A 24109-nucleotide genomic window follows, 5' to 3' on the forward strand; every position below is an offset into this window, starting at 1 on the left:
TCAGTTTTCTCAGCTGTAAAACAGAGATAATAGCACCTACTTCACAGGGCTGTTTTGAGGATCAAATGAGATATTTATATAAAGCATATTTCAGATCATAAAGCATTATGTAAATGATATTTGCTATTATTACTAAAGGATTCAAATCCTACCTCTGATATTGCCTGTGTGACTTTGGACAAGTTACTGTTTCTCTAGGTTTCATCTTCCTCACCTATAAAATGAAGGGTTTTGATTAGATGGCCTGTGAAGTACGTTTTATCTCTCTAGGTCTATGATCCCATGCTTCTCCAGAAGCCTGAATGATGATGGTAGTAGGGGATGGTGGAAATATTAGATGCTTGGCAAGAGAAAGAAGGGGTTAGTTGTGAATGAGTATTTTTTAAATTTTAACTCTTTTTTAATAAACCCTTACCTTCTGCCTTGGAATACTGTGTAGGCAATGGGAGTTCAAGTGACTTGCCCAGGGTCACACAGCTAGAAATTGTCTGAGGTCAGATTTGAACCTAGGAGCTTCCATCTCTAGACCTGGCTCTCAATCCACTGAGCTACCCAGCTGCTTTCAAATGTGTATTTTTAAAGTTGTTGTTCATTTGTTTCAGTGGTATCCAACTCTTTGAGATTCCATTTGGAGTTTTCTTAGCAAAGGCTTTGCAATGGTTTGCTATTTCTTGTCTAGCTTATTTTATTATTTTAATAATAAAGTTAACAAGTTTATTTTAAACTAAGGCAGATAGGATTAAGTGATTTGCCCAAGATCATAGTTAGAAGTTGTCTGGGGTTGGATTTGAACTCAGGACTTTCCAACTCTAGGCCCAGTGTTGTATCCATTATGCCACCTAGCTGCTTAAGCTTTCTGTATGTGTTGGGAAAGGATAAAAGAGAGAGGAAGGTAACCAGGTTTTGTTAACATATCCATTTTTGTTCATCTATCCATTGAAATTGATCACAATACAATATCAATAAATGAATGTAACAATATAGCTTTCGTAGCTTGGGATGGAAAACATATTCAAGTAAGAAAGATAAGGGAAATTGTTTGTGATACTGGTGACATTTTCAATGCTGTATGATTTCAAAGAAGATTCCCCATTGAAAAGAGCTGTATCCAAGAATGAAACATAAAATAATGTTTGCCTGTTAGTGGGCAATTTAGGATTGTCTTCTTTAAAACTACTGTCACCACTGCTGTGTATCATCAGGCTTTGCTCTGGGAACTGATCTTTGACTTCTGTGTTGATTCGAAGTCTTTTCAGCCCCCAAATAGCCAGATACTCTGTTGGGAGAGTAGTGGTGCTACATAGGGAAAGCTTCAGGTCCTTAACTAATGTATAGTTCAGTAGGAAGCCCAGTGCAGTGATGTCTGTGAACCAGATAGTCAGATCACTGTCATAACTGGCTTGCTCTATTGTGTAGGGCAAAACAGTTTTACAAGTGCACATCAGACTGGCCAAACTGTAATCACAATCCCGTATATCAGCAGAGCAGCTGCAGTTTCGGATGGTGTTTTCCTTGGTAAAAATCAATGTGTTGTTCTTTTGACCTCTTACAAAGCTATTAAATGCAAAGAAGCCAAAGAAGCTAATTAGAAGGAGGTGTTGACCGAAGGGCAGGGCCATCTTTTTCATAGATGATACAGTGACATTCATTTGTTGGGTTGTCTTTCCCTTGGTGAATCAAGCCAATGCCAACCACCTGGGAAGAAACAAATAATCTTGTCACCAAAAATTCCTCTAACGAAAATAATTTGAGAAAACAAAGCACCTATATTTCCAATTCTGGTCTTCATTTTCTAGATCTATTGAGGGTATAGAACCCTGAAAATTCCAAACCCCAGGCAAAGGACTTTTCCCAGGAATACACAGGATTACAACCACTTTATTATGCCTTCCAAAAGCCCAGGACACCACCCACTGACAGCAGCTGTCATTGCAATAAATGTGCCAATGAAGAAGAGAGAATGCCAAAGCTAAAGTCTGCCATGTAACTACTGAAAGAAGCTTTCATTATCTGTAGGGAAAATGAGCGATTTCTAACTATTTGAGTGACCACGTCCTACAGGCATCCAATTGCTGTTTAGTAACTATTTGATCCATTAAGCATGGACTACTTTTTTCTTGCCTTGCCCTCTCAAAACAGGATTTTACAAAATCTAGAACATGGCTTTTTGCTGAACTCATCTTGTTTCCCACCATTTAACTGATGTTAAATATTGGACAACATACCACAAATACCAATTAAATGTTTAGTTAGTGGTAAACTTTAACTCCATTCACCTTATTTTTCTTCTAGCTATGCCCCCCCCCTTTTTAAAAATTCCTCCATATTATCTAGCAATCTAACTTACCCATCTATCGGGTATCTAACCATCCACACATTCCCAAGGTGACCAAAGATTAAAAGTGGTAGGTTGAATTAATAGCTTATGTTTGCTACAGTGTATAAATAAACAGTGATAATCCAAATCAAAGGCTAATAAACCACAATTACTTTTACTCATACCATTTCTGTCTCTCAATAAAATCATACATTTGTTTTTATATCTATATCTACATATGTACACATAACACATACACTTGCACACAATATCTACCAACGGCACAATAAGCAGTATTAAGCACTATGTAAAATGTAATTATTGTGGAAATAACAAACCTTTCTCTTTCTCATTTGTGGGGTTTGGAGAGTTGAGGAGAGGGGTTAAAAAAAACAAGAGGAAGAGAAGTGCCTGGCTCTTCATTCCTTTTCCTAAATGTTTTGGGAAATGACCCTGCATTTTAGTAGATGCACTCAGCTGCTCCAGGGGAAATTTAGGGAATTGAAAGATGTTTGGGGAGAGAGTGGAGTGCTCCTCCAAAGTCTTAGACCTAGTAGAAAGTATTGATGTGAGTAGTCCCCATACAACTAAGGTATGGGGGAAGAGAGAATGCAAATTGTAATAAAATGCTATGAACCAAAAAGGAATTGGAGAAAGACACGAGGAAATGATTTATTTAAGCCTTCAGATACTTATTCACAAAGCTTTTGGCTATGATAACCAAAGTAAAAAAAATGCTTTACAAAATGGAAAGATTCTTGTATGGAGATACATTTTGGCTTATAGACACCCTGTAGCAAGACAAGGTCTGGAATTTTATTCCTTAACCATTTTGGACAGCTGGTCCTCTGGAAATGGGAGAGAATGCCATATGTTAGAGTCTGAGGAGAGCTCTAGGGAAAGAGATAGTAGGAAAAACTAAAGAGCAATAGAAGATAGACAAAGGGCCCTGCAATGAATAACCATAACCTGCTACAAGATGGGAACAACTGTAGGACAAGATGCCAGAGGAGAATGAAAAACAGCAGGGAGTGATAGGAGGAATAACCAAAGATAAGAACTACTAGAAAACAGCAATGAAATTCAGACATGCAGAAGACCTGAGGCAGGGAGAACAAGCACAGAGGATCATAATTAGATGTCCCCTTTTGGAGCCCAACCAAGATTATATTATAAATAAATGAAACTGTAGGTCTGGGGTCATGATAGCTCACTGGTAGGGATCATTTTCTGTGGGTTCTGATTCAAATCCTATTTGTTTTCTGTAACTCTTCATGATTCGAACCTTGTGAACCTGTTTACTGGTGAGAATAGTTGGTGGAACAACCCTGGAGATGTGTCAGATTTTGACGTTCCCAGAACATTTTGGTGGGGAGAGGTCTCCAAAGCCTTCCTATGTCCTTCTTTTCAGGTAGGAGCTGGTTCACCCAAAGGTTGCATAATAAATAGCAAAACAAAAACAAAGTAATCCTGTGTGGTTTGGAACAATATTAATAGTAAAATTTAATAAATATTATTTACTCATGCTTCATAGTCTCTCCAAGGTACTTCTTTCAGACATTGCCATGATATACCCAGAGACAAGCTCCCTGATCACTACCTATGGAATGGTTAAATCCACAGAGCAAGCTGATGGGGTCTGTACATGTTATGCCCCCATTACACTGTTTAAAGATAGATATTTGTGAATGAAAATTGGCTACTGGGTGATAGTTTCTTAAAGATCTATGAAATGGAAAATACAAAGTAATACTCTACCTCTTTATAATAGTAAAAGGATGATGGAAAATGGGAAAAAGAGTAGTAAGTCCCATAGACCATCTACAAACATTAATTTATCTGATGATACTCTTAAAATAGGTGTCTAACCACTGAGTTGACAAGTTCCTGGATAAACTGAGCCACATCTAAATTATTTACATTATTCCTACTGATTGAAGATAATGTCTTCAAAGGAGAAAGATGAATAAAGGAAGTTATTAGCAAGGTAAGAAAATACTATCTGAAAATAGCATTTGGATTTCCCTCTGATGATTTAGGGTAAGTCACAACATCTTAGCTTCAATTTCTTTCCCTATAAAATGCAGATAATAATACTGCAGCTCTTTCTTCACAGGGAAAATAGGATAGTGTCTAAAAAGTGCTTTAAAAACCTTGAATTGCTATATAAATATCTATTGTTGCTGTTATTGTTATTACCTCATTCTCATATCTTTTAACTGTGTTCAGATAGAAGTGGCCTTGGGACAGAAAATTATCCTATTATTATTATTTTACATTTAATGTTCTACAAGACTGGTGCATAGGTAGATAAAAATAACTGCTTTATTGTAGTTAAATAAAAGTGTTGGTATGTAAATTTACCCTCCACAGCCTCACTGCAGGCATTCTCAGCATAACTCCAGTAGGGCAACAAAGATAAATACACTTCATCCTATTTCCACTTATCTTGGTCTCCTCTGTTAGGTCGCTATAAACTTTTTATATCGTACAGTTTCATGAAGAGATATCAACCCCCCATGCAATAAATTCCAATGGTTCCTTTTCACCTTCAGGATCAAATATAAAATCATCTGTTAGATTTTTTAAAAACCCTTCATAACTTGGTCCCTTCCTAACTTTCTTCTTATTCCTTGCTCTGTGATCCAGTGACACTGGCCTCCTTGTTGTTCCTCTCATAAGATACTCCATCTCCAGACTTCAGACACTTTCATTGGCTGTCCCCCATGCCTGGCATTATCTTCTTCATCTTCCTCCTCCACTGGCTTGCCTGACTGGCATGTCTGAGCTAAAAATCCACCTTTTGCAAAAAGCCTTCACTGATCCTTCTTAAGGGAGAGAGCCTTGTCTTTGGGATTATCTGAAATTCACCCTGTACATAGCCTGTGTGATAAGAAAATTTGGGGTTTAATTTTTTTAACCATTTACTTGAGATGGGCAGGTTGTATAAATAGCTAAAGCCTCTAGAATCAAACTGAGACATCAAATAGTAGCTCCAGTGTTCATGGTCAGTTTGAAAATTCCAGCTAGGACCCTAGAGTTTACTGTTTTACCTGATATAGATCATCCTCTTCTGTTATCCATTTTTTGTGTAAGTCATTACTTTCTCTTCTGTAAAATTCTGTTGTGTCCATCCTTCCTGTGCTTGGAAACAGAAAGACTAATCTTCACGAGTTCAAATCTGGCTCAGACACATACTAGCTGTATGACCCTGAGAAAGTCACTTCACCCTGTTTGCCTCAATTTCCTCATCTGTAAAATGACCCAGAGAAGGAAATGGCAAACCATTCCATGACTTGCCAAGAAAACTGCAAATGGAGTCTCAAAGAGTCAGACATAACTGAAATGTCTGAATTTTATTTTATTTTTGTAAAGACTATGAAAGTGATGTTGATATGTCTTTATTTCCATGACTTTAATTCATAATTTGTTCATCGTTGTCCCATAGAATATTTTTCATTTTTTGTTTATGACAGTGCTTGAACTGGAAATTTGGAATGACAGGATTTCTGTCAAAATCTCCATCATTATTAGAAAAGGATAAACCCAATGTTGTACCAAAAGCAGCCCCCTAATTAATCAATAAACATTTGTTAAGTCACTACACCGTGCCAAGTACTGCATAAAGTGCTAAGGGACAGAGAAAGAAGCAAAAGATAACCCTTCAAGGAGCTTAAAATCTTATGGGGGAGACAATATGCAAATTTATATATGCAAAAAAAACTATATACAGGATAACATAGAAAAGACACTAGAATTAAGAGAGGATGGGAAAGACTGCCAGTAAAATATGGGATTTTAGTTGAAACTTAAAGGAGGCCAGGGAGATGAGTAGGTAGATTGAAGGAGGAAGAGTGTTCAAGAAATGGGAAATAGCCAGAGAAAATGCCCAGGGCTGGGAGATGGAGTGTCTTGCTCATGTAACAGCTGAGAAGCCAGTGTCATTGGATCAAAAAATATGTGTTGCAGAGTAAGCTCTAAGAAGATTGGAAAGGCAGGAGAGGACTAGATTATAAAGGGGAATGTCAAATAATATTTTGTTTTTGATCCTGGAGTTAAATGAATGGGGATGGTAGTGACATGATCTATATTAGTGGCTGAATGGATGATGGATTGAAGTAGGGGGAGATTTGAGGTAGGAAGACCCTTGTGGGGGAGGGCAGATCTGTCTCAGGTGATCTGGGTATTCCCCAGACCACTATTATGCAGTATATCAGTGAGATTTGGTAGACTGTAACTAATGAATAATTAGACAACAGCTTTGGAAAGAGTATGCTGTTGTTCAGTTGTGTCTGACTCTTTGTGACCCTTTGGGGATTTTCTTGGCAACGATAATAGAATTGTTTGCCATTTCTTTCTTCAGTTACAAATGAAGAAACTGAGCCAAATAAGATTTAAGTGATTTGTTCAGGGTCACACAACTAGTAAGTTATCTGAGGCCAGACAGATTTGAACTCAGGAAGATGAGACTTCCTGATTCTTTTCCTGATGCTCTATCCTAGTATCACCTAAGTTGGAAGGACAATATCTTATTTTGTTTTGTTTTGTTTTTTAATTTTATAACCCTTACTTTCCACTTTAGCATCAATACAGTCTCTTGGTTCTGAGGCAGAAGACTTAAATGACTTACCCAGAGACATACAGCTAAGAAATTTCTGAGGTCATATTTGAACCCAGGACTTCCCATCTCTAGGCCTGACTCTCAAACCACTGAGCCACTGAGTTACCCCCTACAATACCTTATTTTAAAAGGAGCCAAATGACTGAATAGGAGCAGAGAGTACCATTGTATGAAGATAATCAACTCAAATTCACAAACCAGAGAGGGAAAGTGCAGAAGGGGCTAAAACTGACAAGAACTATGAAGCATAAGAAGGACATTTGGAGACCTGAGCTTAAATCCTTTTCAAGCTTCTTGAAACTTGTGTGACCTTGAGTAAGCAACTAGGTCTTTGAACTTCAAAGAGCTACTCAAGTTACTTAAACTTTCCATCCCGTTGGCAACTTTGCTGTAATGTTTAACCTGCCTAGTGGAATGTATTTCCACCCTGAGAGTTGCCTATTTAAATGAGATAAAGGTGGGATAAAAATACAAACCTGCAAGTATACAGACAACCAAAGCAGCTATCATAGATTCAAGAATTTAACCTCAACAGGGTCTGACACTAGCTATAACCTGAAGGACCTTTGGTATATGAAAAATAAAGGGCACTATGATTTTCTTTCTTCTCTCTGTCTCTGTCATAAAGCATGATATATGTGCTGACTTTATAGAAATGTGAAAATATCTATATGAAATAACACAAAATTCAAAAGGACTAGCAGTATCATGAAATAGGTATTATGTACATATTGGCTGGAACAGTTAGGTGGTAAAGTGGATAGAGTTCTAGGCTTAGAGTCAGGAAGAAACTGAGTTCAAATGTAGCCGCAGACACTTACCAGCTCTGTGACCCTGGACAAGTCATTTAACCCTGTTTGCCTCTGGTTCCTCATCTGTAAAAGGATCCAGAGAAGGAAATGGCAAACCACTCTAGTATCTTTTTCGAGAAAACCCCAAATGGAGTCACAAAGAATTAGATACAACTGAAACACCACCACCACCACCATACATTGGCTATCATAAGTATACAAACATACATTTGATAGTAACTAATATTTATGTAGTACTTTAAGATTTGCAATCTAAATTACATCATCTATTTAAATAAACATGACAGCATATTTGTATAAAATATATAATAATTATATTATATATAATATATAAATACATAAAACATACATATTCATTTGACCTTTACAAAAACCTGATGAGGTAGGTACTATTATTATTCTCATTACATTTTATGTAAAGAAACAGCCTGAGAGAAGTCAAGAAGTTGCCCAAAGTCACAGCTAGTAAGTGTTTGAGATAATTTCAACTCCTGACTCTTAAGGCTAGTACACTATGATACACTGCCTCTTCAATGTCTATGTTTATGAATATGTAATCATTGATTATTATTATATTAAGTTTCCATTGGCATATGCATGTAGTTTTCTTTTGACTGTAAAGGTGATTTAAATACAGAATGCAAAAATAATTTGTGATATAAATTCATATTCACTCATAGAAATAAATGGAAGAATATGGTATTTGGTAGTTACTTGAGATTTTGGAGGTTAAAAAAGAACTCTGGAATCCTGTTGATTGGTCTGCTGGCTTAAAATACTTCTTAATGTGACATAAAAATGAGCTAGTTTTTATTGCTCTCTACTCAACTGAGTTGATACCATCAAGTAGATATATTACTTTTCTTCTGAAGGACACAATTTGCTCATGTTCAAAGTTACTTTTGATATTGTTTCTATATTTTACAACTTTTTTTCATTAAAACCCGCCCCCCCCAAACTTACAGAGTTTACACAATTTGGAACTACTAACATAAGCAAATAAGTAGTTTGATTTCGAGTCAGCTTACTTCAATCATTTCTTTTCTAATGTTCCCTTCAGGAAGTTAACCTACATTTGTTTCCATTGCTTTTTTAAAAATAGTATAATTCCTCCACCTTGACCTTTTTTCTTATTGGCTGGAGGATAATGAGGTCTATAGGGAAGGGGTGGCATGGAAATTAGTAAAAAGTAGATATACTCCATGAGAGCTTATCCAGATAAGCTAAAGGAAGCCCTATCTAGTCTTCATATTTTCCCTAGTAGTTTGCACATAGGAGGCAGTTAAATATACAACTTCTTCATCTTGGCATTTAACTTCTTAACAAGCTTGATCCATCCTCAGTTTCCAAACAATAGAATTACAACATTCCTTTTTTTAATTTAAAATTTATTATTTGTTTGTTTTTAACATTCATTTAAAAAATCAAGTTCTGAATTCTCTCCCTCTCTACCTATTGTGAAGGAAAGAAATGTGACATCAATTATACATGTGAAATCATGCAAGACATTTCCATATCAGCCATGTTTTTAAAAAAAAGCAAGAAAAGTAAAGTGAAAAAAAAATCCTTCAATCTTCATTCAGACTCCATTAGTTCTTTCTCTGAGGTCGATAGCATTTTTCATCATAATTCCTTAAGAATTGTCTCAAATCGTTTCTGTTGATCAGAATAGTGAAATCATTCAAAGTTGATCATCATACAATATTGCTGTTACTGTATACAATGTTTTCCTGGTTCTGTCTCACTTTGTGAGAGTTCATGTAAGGTTTCCTAGATTTTTCTGAAACCATCCTGCTCGTCATTTGTTAAAACGCAATATGATTCCATCATAATCATACCACAACTTGTTCAGCCATTACCTAATTGATGGGCATCCCCTCAATTTCTAATTCCTTGCCACTACATAAAGGGCTCTTGTAAATATTTATGTACGTATATGCCCTTTTCCTTTTCTTTGATTTATTTGGAATATAGACCTAGTAGTTGTTTTGCTGGGGGTCAATCTTGGCTGTAAGCCTACATATTTGGTCTTCTGTAATGTCATATTCCAGGCTTTCTGCTCCTTTACTATGGCACCTGCTAAATTTTTCATGATCTTGATGATGGCTCCTTGGTACTTAATTTTTTTTTTTTTTTACAAACAAACAAGTCTTAAATCAGGACAAGGGAGACAGAGTTCTTATGGCCACCACACAGTCATGTGCACATGTAACACCAATACCACACCAAGCTAAGTGGGAAAATGAACCATGAATAGGAATTTCCATAATGGGAATTTTCTAGTATTTGAATTCTTTCTTTGTGGTTGCTTATAGTATTTTTTCTTTAATCTGGGAACTCTGAATTTGAGCTATAATTACTCATGGATTCCATTCAGGAGATTCTTTCTATTTCCATTTTGCCCTATGCTTCAAAGAAATCTGGGCAGTTTTCTTTGATGATTTTTAAAAAATAAGTTCTATTTTGTTCATAGCTTTTTGGTTGTCCACTGATTCTTAAATTATCACTCCTATATCTGTTTTCCATGTAAGCTATTTTTTTCTATAACATACCTCACATTTTCTTTAATTTCTTTCAACTTGTTCAGTCTTTGGACTTTGTTTTAGTATTTCTTTATGTCTCATGGAGTCATTAACTTCTTTTTTGGAAAATTCTAATTTTCAGATGATTATTTTTCTTGAATAATGTTTTGTACCTTTCACTCCAAGCTGCTAATTTTTTTCATATCTTTATTATGTAGCGTGTTTCTTTCCCCATTTTTCTAACTCTCATCTGGGTTTTAAAATCATCTTTAGCTCTTTTTTTTTAAACTCTTTAACTCTTCCAGGATTTCTGGTTGGACTTATGTCCATGATTTTTCTCTTTCTTTCTTTCTTTCTTTCTTTCTTTCTTTCTTTCTTTCTTTCTTTCTTTCTTTCTTTCTTTCTTTCTTTCTTTCTTNCTTCCTTCCTTCCTTCCTTCCTTCCTTCCTTCCTTCCTTCCTTCCTTCCTTTCTTTCTCTTCCTTTCTTCCTTTCTTCCTTTCTCTTTTTTAAAGTCTTGCCTTCTATCTTAGAATAAATACTGTGTACTGTATATTGGTTCTAAGGCAGAAGGACAGGAAGGGTTAGGCAATGAGGATTAAGTGACTTACCCAGAGTCACACAGCATCACCTAAGGACTTTCAGGACCCAGGCTAGCGATAGTTGAGACTAGGGCTCATCTCCACCACAAAGCCAAATTTGGCACCAATGAACATTGTGAGACTAATGGTTTGTGGAAACTGTGCTAAGTCTGAGCCTTCTTTCCTGAGAGTCTGTTTGCTAGGCACAGGAGGAAGGAATGATAGATTTAGAAATGAAGGTGATATAAAAAGAGAAGAAAGAAATTAAAATGGAAAAACAAAGCAAAATAGACAATTTCTTGCTTCCTTCAAAGCTATTCCCAGGGCCATTTTCTGCTTAAAATCTTTCTTACTTCCCCTAATAATTAGTACTTTCTCCCTCCTCAAGTAACCACATATTTACCTTTTATTTACCTATGTACCTTTTCTATTCCTCAGTACAGCACAAATTCTTTGAGGGTAGGGACTTTCACATAATCAGCCTGATAGATATTTGTTGAATTGAATAAATTTATGTTGAACTTGGCCTTCTCAAAATCTTCCTCTAAAACTCTGTTCCCTTACCTTGGAAGACTTCAAAGACTTTTTTTCCTTTTAGCTAGAACAGTCTACACAGGAGTTTGCTTCATTGAGGCTTCCTGAATTCTTGTTCTGAGAATTTCTTCTTAAGATGCTCTTATAGAGGACTTCTTTTGCTTTTAAATATCAAACTAATTTCCAACCTAAATCTTAGGGCCACTTAAGACTGCCTGCTTCTTAACACAAGTCCATTCTCTCTTCTTAGTAGGCCCAGGTTTTTCATTTGAAGTGTTCCTCAAATGCTGTTCTACTTGTAAATGAAAAATTACTTCTGACTTGAAAATGACAGAGAATAGGAGTCCTGGAATTTCATAGCTATATCCTTCAGTTTTTTACTTCAGAGTAAAACAAAGTATAACTGAAAACATTACTTCTGAGAATTTCATATCTCTTTTCAAGACAAGTAGTCCAAATGCTTTCCTCCCTTTGGCATGATATCTTTTTACAAGTAATATCTTCCTGCAAATAGAACCCATCCTGTCTAACTCACATTCCTTTTGGAGAAAGATATAAACATTATCTTAAAAATGCTGCTTAATCCTAGATTTAGAAGGAATCTGGTATGGAATTTGTTGTGAAATAGGTAATATCTGTGCCCATGCCTGTTCCATGAGGCACAGCTTCTACTATAATCCACATGAGCTCAATTCTGGTGTTTAGATATCATCTCATTGATATGCACACTTATACTTAAATTGCATTGTGTACAGTATGTTCTGAGGACAATTGCAGTTCCCAACTATGTTATTCAAAGATTTTCAAGTTCAAGTCATGTTCTATAACAATAAGAGACACTTTCAGTAACGTAAGTGGAAGTATTTGTGAACTCTACATTGCCTAAACTTTTAAGTGATTTGATATTAAATCATTTCTCTCAAACTAGAGAAATGCTTCTCCATGTTTTCAGGAAGAATAAAATATACCTTTAACAATTTGAAGGAGGGCTTCTAAACAAAAAGAAAGAAGAAAAAAAGGCTCTAAAGAGGCAGAAGGGAATCCTGACCACCGTGGGGAGGCTGGAAGGTGGAAGAATGTAAACCAAAGAAGAAAGAAAAAGAAAAAAACATTAAACTGTTGGAGCTAAGAACTGAATAAACCTATTATTTACTCTCAGGTATGAGTGCACAAGTGCTGGATTTTGACTTGTATATCTTGAAGAATGGCTCAGTTACCATCATGGGTAACCCCTGAGAACATAAAAAACTTGGCTGAAATCTCTCTAAGTTTCTAGTTCCCTGATTCCTCGTTATTTCTTATAAGCTATAAGTCTCACAAATATTTCATAAGGACTAGCGAATTATTAGAGAAAAGAATAAAATAAGAAAACATTGGAGATAACATTTTAATTTCTTGAACTCCCTCTTCCCTGGAATTCAGTCTCAGAGGACTCTGACTCACAATCTGAGCCTCAGGGGCAACATTTCTTAATTTTTTGCCTTATCCTGTCTGGTGCTGCTCACTCTCTTCTCATTGCTGCCATTATTACTATGCTAGATACCTCAATTCCCTTTCAGGTTGATGCCCCTTCATCAATTAGCTCATCTATCAATCCATAGACTCTTTTGACAGTATAGACATTGTAGTAGGCTGGCTCCCACTATACCAACTGTCTATACAAATAAGATAGAACTGGGAAGTATCTTTCCTCAAGTCCTAATGTTAAGGTTACTAGATCCAAAGACAAGCTTCAAGGTGATGAGGCCAATGAGAAGGCCTTCCTGGGACCTGTAGCATGTAGGCAATAAGATTGTAAGTATTTAATAAATGTTTGCCCTGCACTAAGCACAGGATACACAAAGAAAGTGTAAGATTAAAATTAATATCCAATAACTCCAAGTATTATATTTTATAAGGTTTATTAATAATCACTTGAAGTAGAAGAAAATAAGAAGAACAAAAGAAAAAACCTGAGTAAAATCTCCTGCCTCTTACTTCACCCTACATCCACAACTGTTTCCCAGAGAAGAATGAGAGGGCAGAGCTACACAAAATTTACATTTTCCCTACCTTAGTACTTAATGTGAGAAGGAACATGGGAAGCTGGGAAAGAGGGTCTGGTGTTCAAAATTCTAATTACACAATAGGCAAAAACAATCTCTTCCCTGAAGGAACTCATGTTCTGCTGGGAAGTCAATATGCAAACATCACAAACAAGAGACCTACAGGATCTTAGAAAGAAGGCTCCCAGACTAAGTCCAAATGCAAATTGAAAAATACCGTTCTTTTTTTCTGAGAGACTCATGAGAAAGAATGCTATCCACATCCAGAGAAAGGACTATGGGAGCAGAAACAGAAGAAAAACAAGGTTTGATGGGGATATGATTGAGGATGTAGACTCTAAACAATCACCCCAGTGCAAATATCAACAATATGGAAATAAGTCTTGATCAATGACACATGTAAAACCCAGTGGAATTGCTTGTTGGCTATGTGAGGGGGGAGGGAGGAGTCGAGGGAAAGAACATGAATCATGTAACCATGAAAAATTTTTCTTAATAAAATAAAATAAAAAAAAGAAAAGCACCATTTTTTTTCATTTCCCCCATTAATTTTTCTCTTGTGTAAGCAATACATTTCTTCTCTCACAACATGACAGACATGGAAATATGTGTTAAATGATAATATATGTACAACCTATGTCATATTACCTGCCTTCTTGGGGAGGGGAGTAGTATGGAAGGGAAAGGGAGAACATGGATTATAAAATGTCAGAAAACAAATATTAAAAAATTGTATTGACATGTAATCTGGAAAAAATTGAAATGTATTATAATTTTTTTTTAAACCCTTGTACTTCGGTGTATTGTCTCATAGGTGAAAGATTGGTAAAGGTGAGCAATGGGGGTCAAGTGACTTGCCCAGGGTCACACAGCTGGGAAGTGGCTGAGGCCGGGTTTGAACCTAGGACCTCCTGTCTCTAGGCCTGACTCTCACTCCACTGAGCTACCCAGCTGCCCCCTATAATTTTTAAAATATATGTGCAAATATTATGGAAATTTTATAGAGGTTGGCAAGGCTCTGTTGAACTCGATCCTACCAGTTGTCAGTTAGTGGTGTTAAATGTTCCTGTGGGAAGTTCACAGGTTCATAGGTGGCCCTCCTTTTCTGTTCTTTGCATATCAAAATGTTTTTATTGATGATTATTTTGAATGCTAAAAAAATTTAAAAATCAAAAAAAGAAAGAAGGCATTGCATTGAGGGACACAGGAAAGACTGCTTAAAGAAAGTAAGATTTGAGCTGAGGCTTGAAGGAAGCCAGGAGGCTCAGATAAAGTAGAAGATCATTCTAGGCATAGGAGGTTGCCAGTGAATAAGTCCAGATCTGGGAGAGAGAGGGTAGTTCATGAAATGGGAATTTGCCCAGATTACCAAACAGAGGCACCCATGTGACAGATATCACAGACATGCTGCTAGGAGAAGACATTCTGCATTGCTCTACCACTTGGGTGGGAGCATTCTCTATTGTCTGCCTAGCCAAAACAGGCCCATCTACTATAGCAGGACAGTTTCTATTTCTGGCATCATCCCTTGAGCCAGACTAGTGGTTAGCCCATAGCTGCTCCAACTACTATGGAGTTTTGAGTTTATTATATATGGGTTTCAAACAAAGAACACAGAGAAAGAATCACAGCTGTGAAGGGGTCACAAATCATACAAAAACCCATTAAAGTCTAAAAAATAGAGAGATAGGTCCAGGGTCAAAGGCCAAATTCCAACCACCAATTAGTAGGAGGTTAATTCTGAGAGCAGAAATATATTTCATAGAGATTTTTACTAATTGAGTTCTGTCCTCTTGATTTACAGGTCTGCACCTGGTCAGATAAAGCTTTGTTTGTGTCTGGCCTGATTATCTAAGTAATATATCTTTTTGGAGTTCAGGCTTCTTAATTATCAAGGAGAGAAATTGTTAACTCAGTAGCTGCTGGTCTGCTAAAGACTCAAAGCTTTCCAATAAGAATATTAAGAAAAGGTGGGGATCTGAAAATGAGTCAAAAGAGGAGTCTCAGATCTTTACCTTAGATGGCCCATTCTGTCTGTGTCCTGACATGCAGTGCAGAAAAAATCATACACACAGTTTTACTTGCCTATGATTTTGTAATGGGATCCAGATAAAATATCTATTACAGACTCTATTTCTCTAAATGACTTCTAATAGCCTCCTGGAGGGATTAACCAACCTGCTGGTACCAGAACTTTTCAGGGCTCAGATTACCAGGACCAAACACAAAGACTGCCTCAGCCTGGATTGGTCATGTAGGGAATCCAGATAACAAGCCCTACCTTGACCCTATTTCTCCAATCGGCCTTCCACATGGATACACTACCCCTCCCATCCTCTCGTATATTTAATCATTCCTAAAACAATGCTCTTTACTATATCATTCTGCTTCTTGGCTAAATTTATTGTTGCTTGGAATAAATGAGTAGTCTTCAGGGACCAGGAATTTACTTGTAGAGATTTTCACTGTAATGGAATTTGTTATATTAGAGTTTGATTTGTAACCCCTGTTCTTTTCCTGTGTAATCATATTTATGTAGTTCACAAGAGACAGTCCAGCAGTGTGTGTAAAGGGCTAAACTAGGAATTAAGAAGCCAGGACAAGTACTGCTTCTGACATTTACTACCTGTGTAACTATGGAAAACTCACTTAAATTCTCTAAGATCTAAGATCAACAGGTTTGTGATCTGCCCAGGACTAATTTTCCTTCTCCCTCCTTCTTTCCCCTTGCTTTTTAGACTTTCCTCAACTATAGTCATTTAAGAAGACCTAATGTTATTCCCAAACTAGATACACTCTTAAACTCATTCTCTTTTTAACTCTATCTTCAAATTTCTCTACTACATTTTCATTGCTTGGGGATTTTCCAATTCCTTTCTATTCCCTTTGTCACTTGATTTACTAGATACTAGATCAAGCATTTCTCCCTGTTCCTCTTCTATCTTTTGCCCAATCAACCTCCATAAATTCTTTCATGTTACCACATTATCATGAAGGACCTTTCATTACTTGTTTAACAAGAGACCTCTTTCAGTTCAGAACTCTAATCTATGCAATGATCAATCATGATTCCAAAGAGCCAATTATGAAAAATTCTACCTGACAGATGGGTGATTGACTAACATGCAGAATGATAAACATTTTTGGGCTTGGCCAATATGGGGTTATATTTTGCTTGGCTATGCATGTTTGTTAAAGTGTTTTTCTTTTTTCTTTTTCTTCTACTGAGGGGTGGGCGAGAAATATTTGTTAATTGAAAAAATAAAATGTAATTTAAAGACAGTAAATGACTTTTTAAAAAATGCAAGAGATCTCTTCATTCCTCTTCATGAAGCATCAGTCTTTCTGCCTTGGCAGAGAAGCCAGAATGATGGGTATGCTCATAAAATGGGGAAGAATAAGCTGAGTGTTAGTGGTATGCTAGCCTGCCTGCCTCCCTTCTGTTAGGGGTGGGAGGAAGTATGTGTTCCACCCCTCCTTCTTTCTGTACAAAATAGCTGTTACCATCTGGCTGTCAGAGATTCACCATGCCATCAACTAGGAGACAGAATCATAGAGGTGAGTATCTTCGAGCATTAATAGTTTATAGATGACTCTTTTCCTTCTATTTCTTCTAGTCCTTTTTTATATTCTCCACATCTTTGTAACAGAATACTCAGATTCGCCTTTTACTGGTGAGTCATACAGAACCTACAAAGTAATTCTCTGCCCCCTTCCATACCTCATGGGAGCCTCTGGCCATGCTATTGCTATTGGCTGTTGCTAAAAAGACCTGGCATTTTATTTAATATGACATGAAAGACCTTGAATACTCTCTTGATCATTCCTTTGCCTTATGAGAGTAGGGCATGTTCAAAAGAAGAGAAAGTTTATCACTGGTTGATTTTTGGTGAACGGTGAAGAACAGCCCTTCTCTATCTCAGTGTAATTCCTTCTATGTGAGAACTAGTACTTCATTGTCCCAGGATTAGACTAACCCAGTCTATGCATGTGGGTCCAGAGCAGAAGGCTCTCTCAGGAGAGGGAAAGGATAAGCAACCCCCTTCTGTTGAACTTAGTACTAACTTGTTGCAGTCCTTGATAGCTGACTGAGCCACATAGCCAAAAAGTAGTCCCAAAGTTTCCACACAATCTGGAAGTAATCAGAGAATATTTGTGTGTAACATCCAAGATACTATGACTTCACATGTATTCTTTTGTAGTAGGGCACTCTCAGGTTGATATACCCAGAAAGTAACTGAGGGCTTCTTCCCTCAAGGTTCTAGGGATAACCCCTGAGGTTATGGGGTACATAATATTATTCTTCCTGAATCCCTACTGGTATGCCCCCTATTCAACAAACAACTATTTAACTTAATTAGCTTTTAGAAAGGGTATTTATTTAATAAGATAATACAACTGGTACAAAACATTGCCCTCAAACTGAGGGCACTCTCTCGCCTTGCACATGCAAAGTCCTGAGCTCACTCCCTTCCAGAATAATAAAGGGTAGTCCATTTTTACATTCACATAAAATGTCTCTCTCTACATTACCTCATTTATCTTTTTTCTTTTCCTTCCATTCTTTCTTATTCCTTATTCTTTTTTCTTCCTTCTATTCTCCTTTAAAATACAAGGGCAATGAGGGATGTATGTAGAGAATACATGTCACAATGGGGTAACCTTCTGTCCCTAAAATATTCTTTTTTTCTTTATGGAGTTATCATGAAGCTTGCTATCAGGCATGGAGTTGGATCATGGATGAATCTCTCTGCTGTTCATCTGGGCAGGCTACTCAAAGGGAAACTGGCATTTCTGCAAGATAGATTGATCTGTTACTGAATCAGGTCAGATGATAATCCAGGCTACTCTATTACTAGCCTTAGCCACTCTTCCTATTGGACCAAGTTGTTTCTCTGTTGCAGTTGGCCATGACTACTCCAGTAGCCACTGATTTATTCCTGGCCATTGGTATAGGACCTTTGCTAGGAGCTCAGTAAATTACTATTTTAATGTGCACTCTCAGTTCAGCAACTTTTGAATCATCAGTTTTTCCAACTCCTCAGTCACACAGTGTTACCCGTGAGCCATTATGGCCAGAAACTAGCTTTTCCCTAAGTTTCCATATGATTGTTTGGATTGGAACCAGGAAAAGAATATCTAACACATATCTCAAGGACTGACACATATGACAGGCTACCTCATTATACTCTGCTTTTATCTGTTTCAGGAATGATTAGGTTCTTAGCTATATTTTATTTTCAGAAACCTCACTGAAGTATTGTGGGAAGACTCCTGAGTTAGGAGTCAAAATATGTGGGTTCTAGTCTTGACTCTTTCAGTTAGCTTAATATCCACATGTAAATATTTCAGTTCTTATTTAGACAATGCACTGCTTATAATGAGGATCAAATGAGCACATAGATAAGGAAGGAAAGAGAAAAGGTGATAACATTGAGGGATGAATACAACCAAGGTAATAAGAGGAAGAAGCAGATGGTGGTAAGGAAGAAGGCCAGCACTGACTGGCATTGAGCCAAGTGTATCATGCTGTATCTTACAGCTCTTATGGAGCTTTCCTGTGAATCTGATGGAGTTCAGGCTGCCAAGTTTGAAAAACCAAAAAAAGATCTTTTTCCTCCTTCTAGAAAGTCATAGTCTCAAAATCTCTGCTCCTAACATCTCATCTCAGAAAAATTTCCATGGTCTAAGGGAAAATGAGATAAATAAACTTCCTCTTTCTAACACAACCGAATATCATACTTCACAAACCAAATCAGTGCATACCAGATCAATACTACCAAAGGCCAATGACACTGATCCCATCTCTGGTTCTTGAATGAGAATAGACATAGCTTTGTAGTTGTTTTACAAGTCTGAAATTCAAGAGCACATTTCTCTGGGAACTCAGGAAGGCAAGGAAGATGAGTCAGGTACCATTCTAATCCTTTTGGTAAGTAAAGAGCAGAGAAGTAAAAGAAGTCAGCAAACCTTTAACAATTTAATCATTCCTTTCCAGAGTAATAAAATTTTTACATTCATATCAAATAAATGTCTCTATATATATTACCTCAGAGTGGAAGCATAATGATTTATCTTTTTTTTTCTTTCCCTTTCATTCTTTCTTTTTCCTTCTCTTTCTCTCCCATCCTTCCTTTTCTTCCTTTTCTTTCCCTTTCCCTTCTTCCTTTCCTCCCTCCCTTCCACATTCCTTCTCCCTTTTCCTCTCTTTTCCTTCTTCCTCTTTCTCTCTACCTTCCCACTCTTTTTCTGTTCTACTGGACTTCAAACCTCAATTATTATCTATGTGCAAAGAGAAATTCAAGTCTGTAGTTGAGCCCAATTTCAGCACCTGAAGACCACCAGACCCTTGCTGATTTCTTGAAAGGTTTCTTTACTATCTCTGACCAAGTTAAAATGCTCTCTCTTCTCATTGATTATTTCATAAAGACTATTTTTGTTTTAATACAAGGATCTTAACAAACTCTCTGGGCATTTTTGTTTGGACTGAACAGTGAACTTGTGAAATGACATCCAGGCAGGAATCCAAGTGAGCTCTGTTGGATTCCTGGCAACTGAGAAAGGGATTCTGGTAGTTATGGGGCCTCCTTAATGACCTTTGAGACAAGGCCTTTCCAGATGCAAAGTAGATACTGATCCAAGTACTCCTTTTATGGGATACTGATCAAACTTATCTATTTCCTAATTATCCACTATATAATAAAAATGATTGTTTTCTTGTGAAGTTTGAGAATTAACTCTGTTGAATTACTGCCCCCCCCTGCTTTTTGATGGAGAGAGGGGAAGGTAAAATGCACAAAAGTAATATTATCTTTAATGAAAGTTTCTTCTCTAATTTTCTACTCCAAGTTACTTGTCAACTTCACATTACCTGGTCATATTGGGGCAATCTACTAAACTACTTCTTTTCCCTCATTTAAATTCAATTCCTTCAATCTTATCTCTTTCAGGAAGTCTTCCTAGACTCACTGGTTGATATGTTTTGCCTATTTAACCATTTATCTTCTTTCTAATTGCTAATCAAGACTAGAAAATCAGAAACATCTAAGGGAAAAGCAGAAGTTCAAATATGGTCTCAAACACTATCTGTATGATGCTGGACAGGTCACTTCGCCTTAGTGAAGTTTGCCTCAGTTTCCTCCTCTGTAAAATGAAGTAGAGAAGGAAATGGTACACTATTCTAATACCTTTGTCAAGAAAAACCTCAAATAGGGCCACGAAGAGTTAGACATGACTGAAATGACTGAATAACAAAAATCTTAATGTGTCATGATACTTTTTTTTTTTTTTTTACATTTTTAAACCCTTAACTTCTGTGTATTGGCTCCTAGGTGGAAGAGTGGTAAGGGTGGGCAATGGGTGTCAAGTGACTTGCCCAGGGTCACACAGCTAGGAAGTGTCTGAGGCCAGATTTGTACTTAGGACCTCCTGTCTCTAGGCCTGACTCTCAATCCACTGAGCTACCCAGCTGCTCCTGTGTCATGCTACTTTAGCTTGTATCTCTTGTTACTTCTGAATGCAGGCTTTCCATGGGAAGGCTCTAAGCTAGGGAAAAATTCTAAATACTGGACAAAGAATGGCTCAACAAACATTAAACGGTAATTATAGTAATTTTGCGTCTTTTAAACAAAGAATAGTAGGCATTTTAATTGCTATTTTATACATGAGAACAGAGCAATGGAAAGTTCAAATTCTCAAATGAACTACAAAATTTCTTAAGGGCAGAGAACATCTAAGATAATAACATAAAACTTGATTGATCCTCAAGGTTCTCCTTCTTTAAGCTGCCATGTTGGCTAGAAAATAGTTGTCAAAGAAAGGCAATATCCTTTCAAAACATGAGAAAGAAAAGGTGAAAAGTAGATGTAGGTTGTTTTTTGAGATAGAAACTAGATTGTAATAGGTCGTATTGTAAAGCTCCCAGTAAACTGTGGCTAGACAGATGATGACTGACAGTCTTTAGGACACCATGAGACCATGAAAACAATAATGCTGTGATTTATATAAGAATATATTCCTAGATAATGGCCAAGTGAGGTGCTATGTCTTTTTTTTTTTATTTTAAACCCTTAACTTCTGTGTATTGACTTATAGGTGGAAGAGTGGTAAGGGTAGGCAATGGGGGTCAAGTGACTTGCCCAGGGTCACACAGCTGGGAAGTGTCTGAGGCCGGATTTGAACCCATCTCTAGGCCTGGCTCTCAATCCACTGAGCTACCCAGCTGCCCCAAGAGGTGCTATGCCTTTTAATTAACTACTGGACAATACTGACAATACAGAAGAGGAAAGGAAGAAAAGAGAATTGAATGGGAAATGTTGATGTAATCATAGAAAATAACAGGTAGGTAACAGAACCTAGGTGTTAAAACCTTAAACAAAGTGTAAAGAAAGGCTTATAATTTGTTATTTTGCCTGATCATTCCAACCATTAAACAGTGAGATTGCTAAATTCAGCAGTCAAGGTAAGGCCAGATGCAACTTTGCCAGTGACCTCTATCCCTTATACCATAAAGCAGAAAGAAGTGGGAGAGGATTTCTTCCCTTCACTGGATATGGCAGTGGTGTTATTCTGTAGGGACACAACACCTAGAAGGGAGTAGAAATTTACATTATCCAGACAGATATAAGCATAGGACACAGAGAGAGCATTTAGTCAAACCACTTGAGACAGGAAATTTCAAAGACCAAGGTCCTCTAGCAGCAAAGAGAGCCAATTATGGACACGAGAGAACTAGCCCTGGCAATTGAGAGTTGAGCTATGGAGAGGAATGGACCATGAGAACCTAATTGAGTGACCAGTATAGAAGAGATCTATGTCTGGAGTAGGGGATGAGAGATGTAGTCTGAGAACTCAAGAAGGAAAAAAGGATATATTGAGGCATTAAAGAGCTGAAGCCATGACCCTTAGTTACATTTGTTCCCAAAATGTGTGCATTACCAAAATTGTACTCTAAATTTGTGCCTACTCTTCTCCTGGACACTGGATGTATTTATGGACCTCATGAGTTAAGAGTTTGGACAGGTCCAACTGCTGAGATACCCTTGTAACTTGGAGGAGCATCTGTCCTCTGGAAATACAACCTTCAAGTTAAGAGTGGGAAATAATCCAGAGGGGTACCTGATATGCAATAATATGGCTTCATTTGTTCTCCTTTGGGTTCTCCAGTGATTGACTATGTCATATGTATTCATCCAGTCAATAATCTGTCAGCTGATCAATTTAAGTACCTACTGTGAACCAGGCATATACATTGACAGAAGGGAGTCTATATAGTCATTATTAATGGCAAAGTTGTATATCACCTTTAGGTAATTAAGAGAAAATCATCATGTGTCAGAAAGGACATCTGGAAATCCAAGTTAGCTGTTGAATATGACTCATTTCCTTAAAGTTTGTTGAAGCTGTTAGCCTCAGTAGTATGCCAGATTCTGTGAGAATGAAAACATTTCTCTTTTTCCAAACCAGTTGCATTGTTTTGTCTTAAGCAAAGACTTCTTTTCAGAGATAATAGAAATAAGCACGATCTTTATCCTTCAGTTAGTTAAAACACATGATCTGATGTTGTTTCTGGTGGTTAATAAAGGATTTTTAAAATAGATATTATACCTAGTTTTTATGTTGTTGAAGTAGTTCCTTTCTTTTGATAAACAACACATGCATTACTGAAATAATGATGAAAACCTAATTAACTAAATTTTCAAATATATCTTTTGGATAAGGGGGTTGATTTTGACTAACTGGGAAAAAAAAGTCTTGAGAACTCTTTTTCTTAGCCACATATATTTTTATTAAGTTCAAAAAACATTTGAACTACTACAGCCAAATATTCAGCAAAATTTCCCTCCAAAGTGTTTTGATGCATGCAGCAGGCATGAGCTTTTGTTCAAGATGCAAGCAGAGCTAAGAATTTATAAGCCAGAAGGATGGCATGGCAGTTTTTTTTTGTTTCAAGACTCACGAAAGAAAATGATCAGCTAGTAAGAGCTATTTTAAAACTCCTGATACCTTCTTATCAAGGAGAGACAAGTTTTAAAATGTAAACTATAATCTAATTTGTTTCAATTCAACAAATTCTATATAAGCATCTATTATTTGTTAGGTAGCATTCTAGAGAGAGAAAGGTGAATATCATAGATTCCATGCCTGGTATATAGTAAATGTTTCACTAAGTTGTTGAGTTATTTACTATCGATTTTGGAGAGCATCGATCAGTTTCCCTACTTGGAGACTAAATGATGTGGAGTCCATCTCATTTTTGACTTAAGGTATGAAGTTTAAGGCCAAAGGACAACTTTCATTTCATCTGTTTCCTCCTTCCTGGGTTCCTTTTTAAAGGCAGAATCTTTAGAGAAAATAATTTATGTCAGCAATTATCATAAATGTGAGCTATTTAAGTGTTTCATGGTGAGAATGACATAATGGCTTATAAAACCCACACTCAAGTAGCATAAACTGTCCTATGCAAATAGAGAAACCGAAAGGAGTGAGTTTTAGATGTAGGAGAAAACTTTCATACTCTGCAGCTTGAATAGGAGATCTTAGAAAAGGATCCTGATCAAAATTAGACATGCCTCTCTGAAAATAAGAAGAAAAAAATTACTTACATTTAGAGATTAAAACCATGGCACTCCCCTTCTTCTCTTGGAAGTTCCGTCTGACCATTGAGACTCCATTCTGG

At 36.8% G+C, this 24109-nt stretch overlaps 1 protein-coding gene across 2 annotated transcripts; it reads right to left on the reverse strand.

Annotated features, from left to right (window-relative positions):
* Positions 1-819: 819 nt before the first annotated feature.
* C3H21orf62 (chromosome 3 C21orf62 homolog) lies at positions 820-24109 on the reverse strand. Of its 2 annotated transcripts, XM_044666855.1 has the most exons (3): positions 24036-24109; positions 5371-5456; positions 820-1695 (listed from the first exon to the last, which is right to left on the reverse strand). In XM_044666855.1, the coding sequence occupies exon 3, from the start codon at positions 1647-1649 to the stop codon at positions 960-962; it is 690 nt and encodes a 229-aa protein (XP_044522790.1). In that variant the 5' UTR covers positions 1650-1695; positions 5371-5456; positions 24036-24109; the 3' UTR covers positions 820-959. The 2 variants fall into 2 exon arrangements, with proteins under 2 accessions (XP_044522790.1, XP_044522789.1); XM_044666854.1 differs by lacking the exon at positions 5371-5456 and having other exon boundaries at positions 24036-24099.

This window comes from Gracilinanus agilis, chromosome 3 (assembly GCF_016433145.1).
Source record: "Gracilinanus agilis isolate LMUSP501 chromosome 3, AgileGrace, whole genome shotgun sequence".
NCBI classification, from domain to species: domain Eukaryota; kingdom Metazoa; phylum Chordata; class Mammalia; order Didelphimorphia; family Didelphidae; genus Gracilinanus; species Gracilinanus agilis.

Bases quoted from the DNA above. Each gene is read 5' to 3' on its own strand.
- C3H21orf62 (XM_044666855.1), bottom strand. From the start codon at position 1,649: ATGAATGTCACTGTATCATCTATGAAAAAGATGGCCCTGCCCTTCGGT.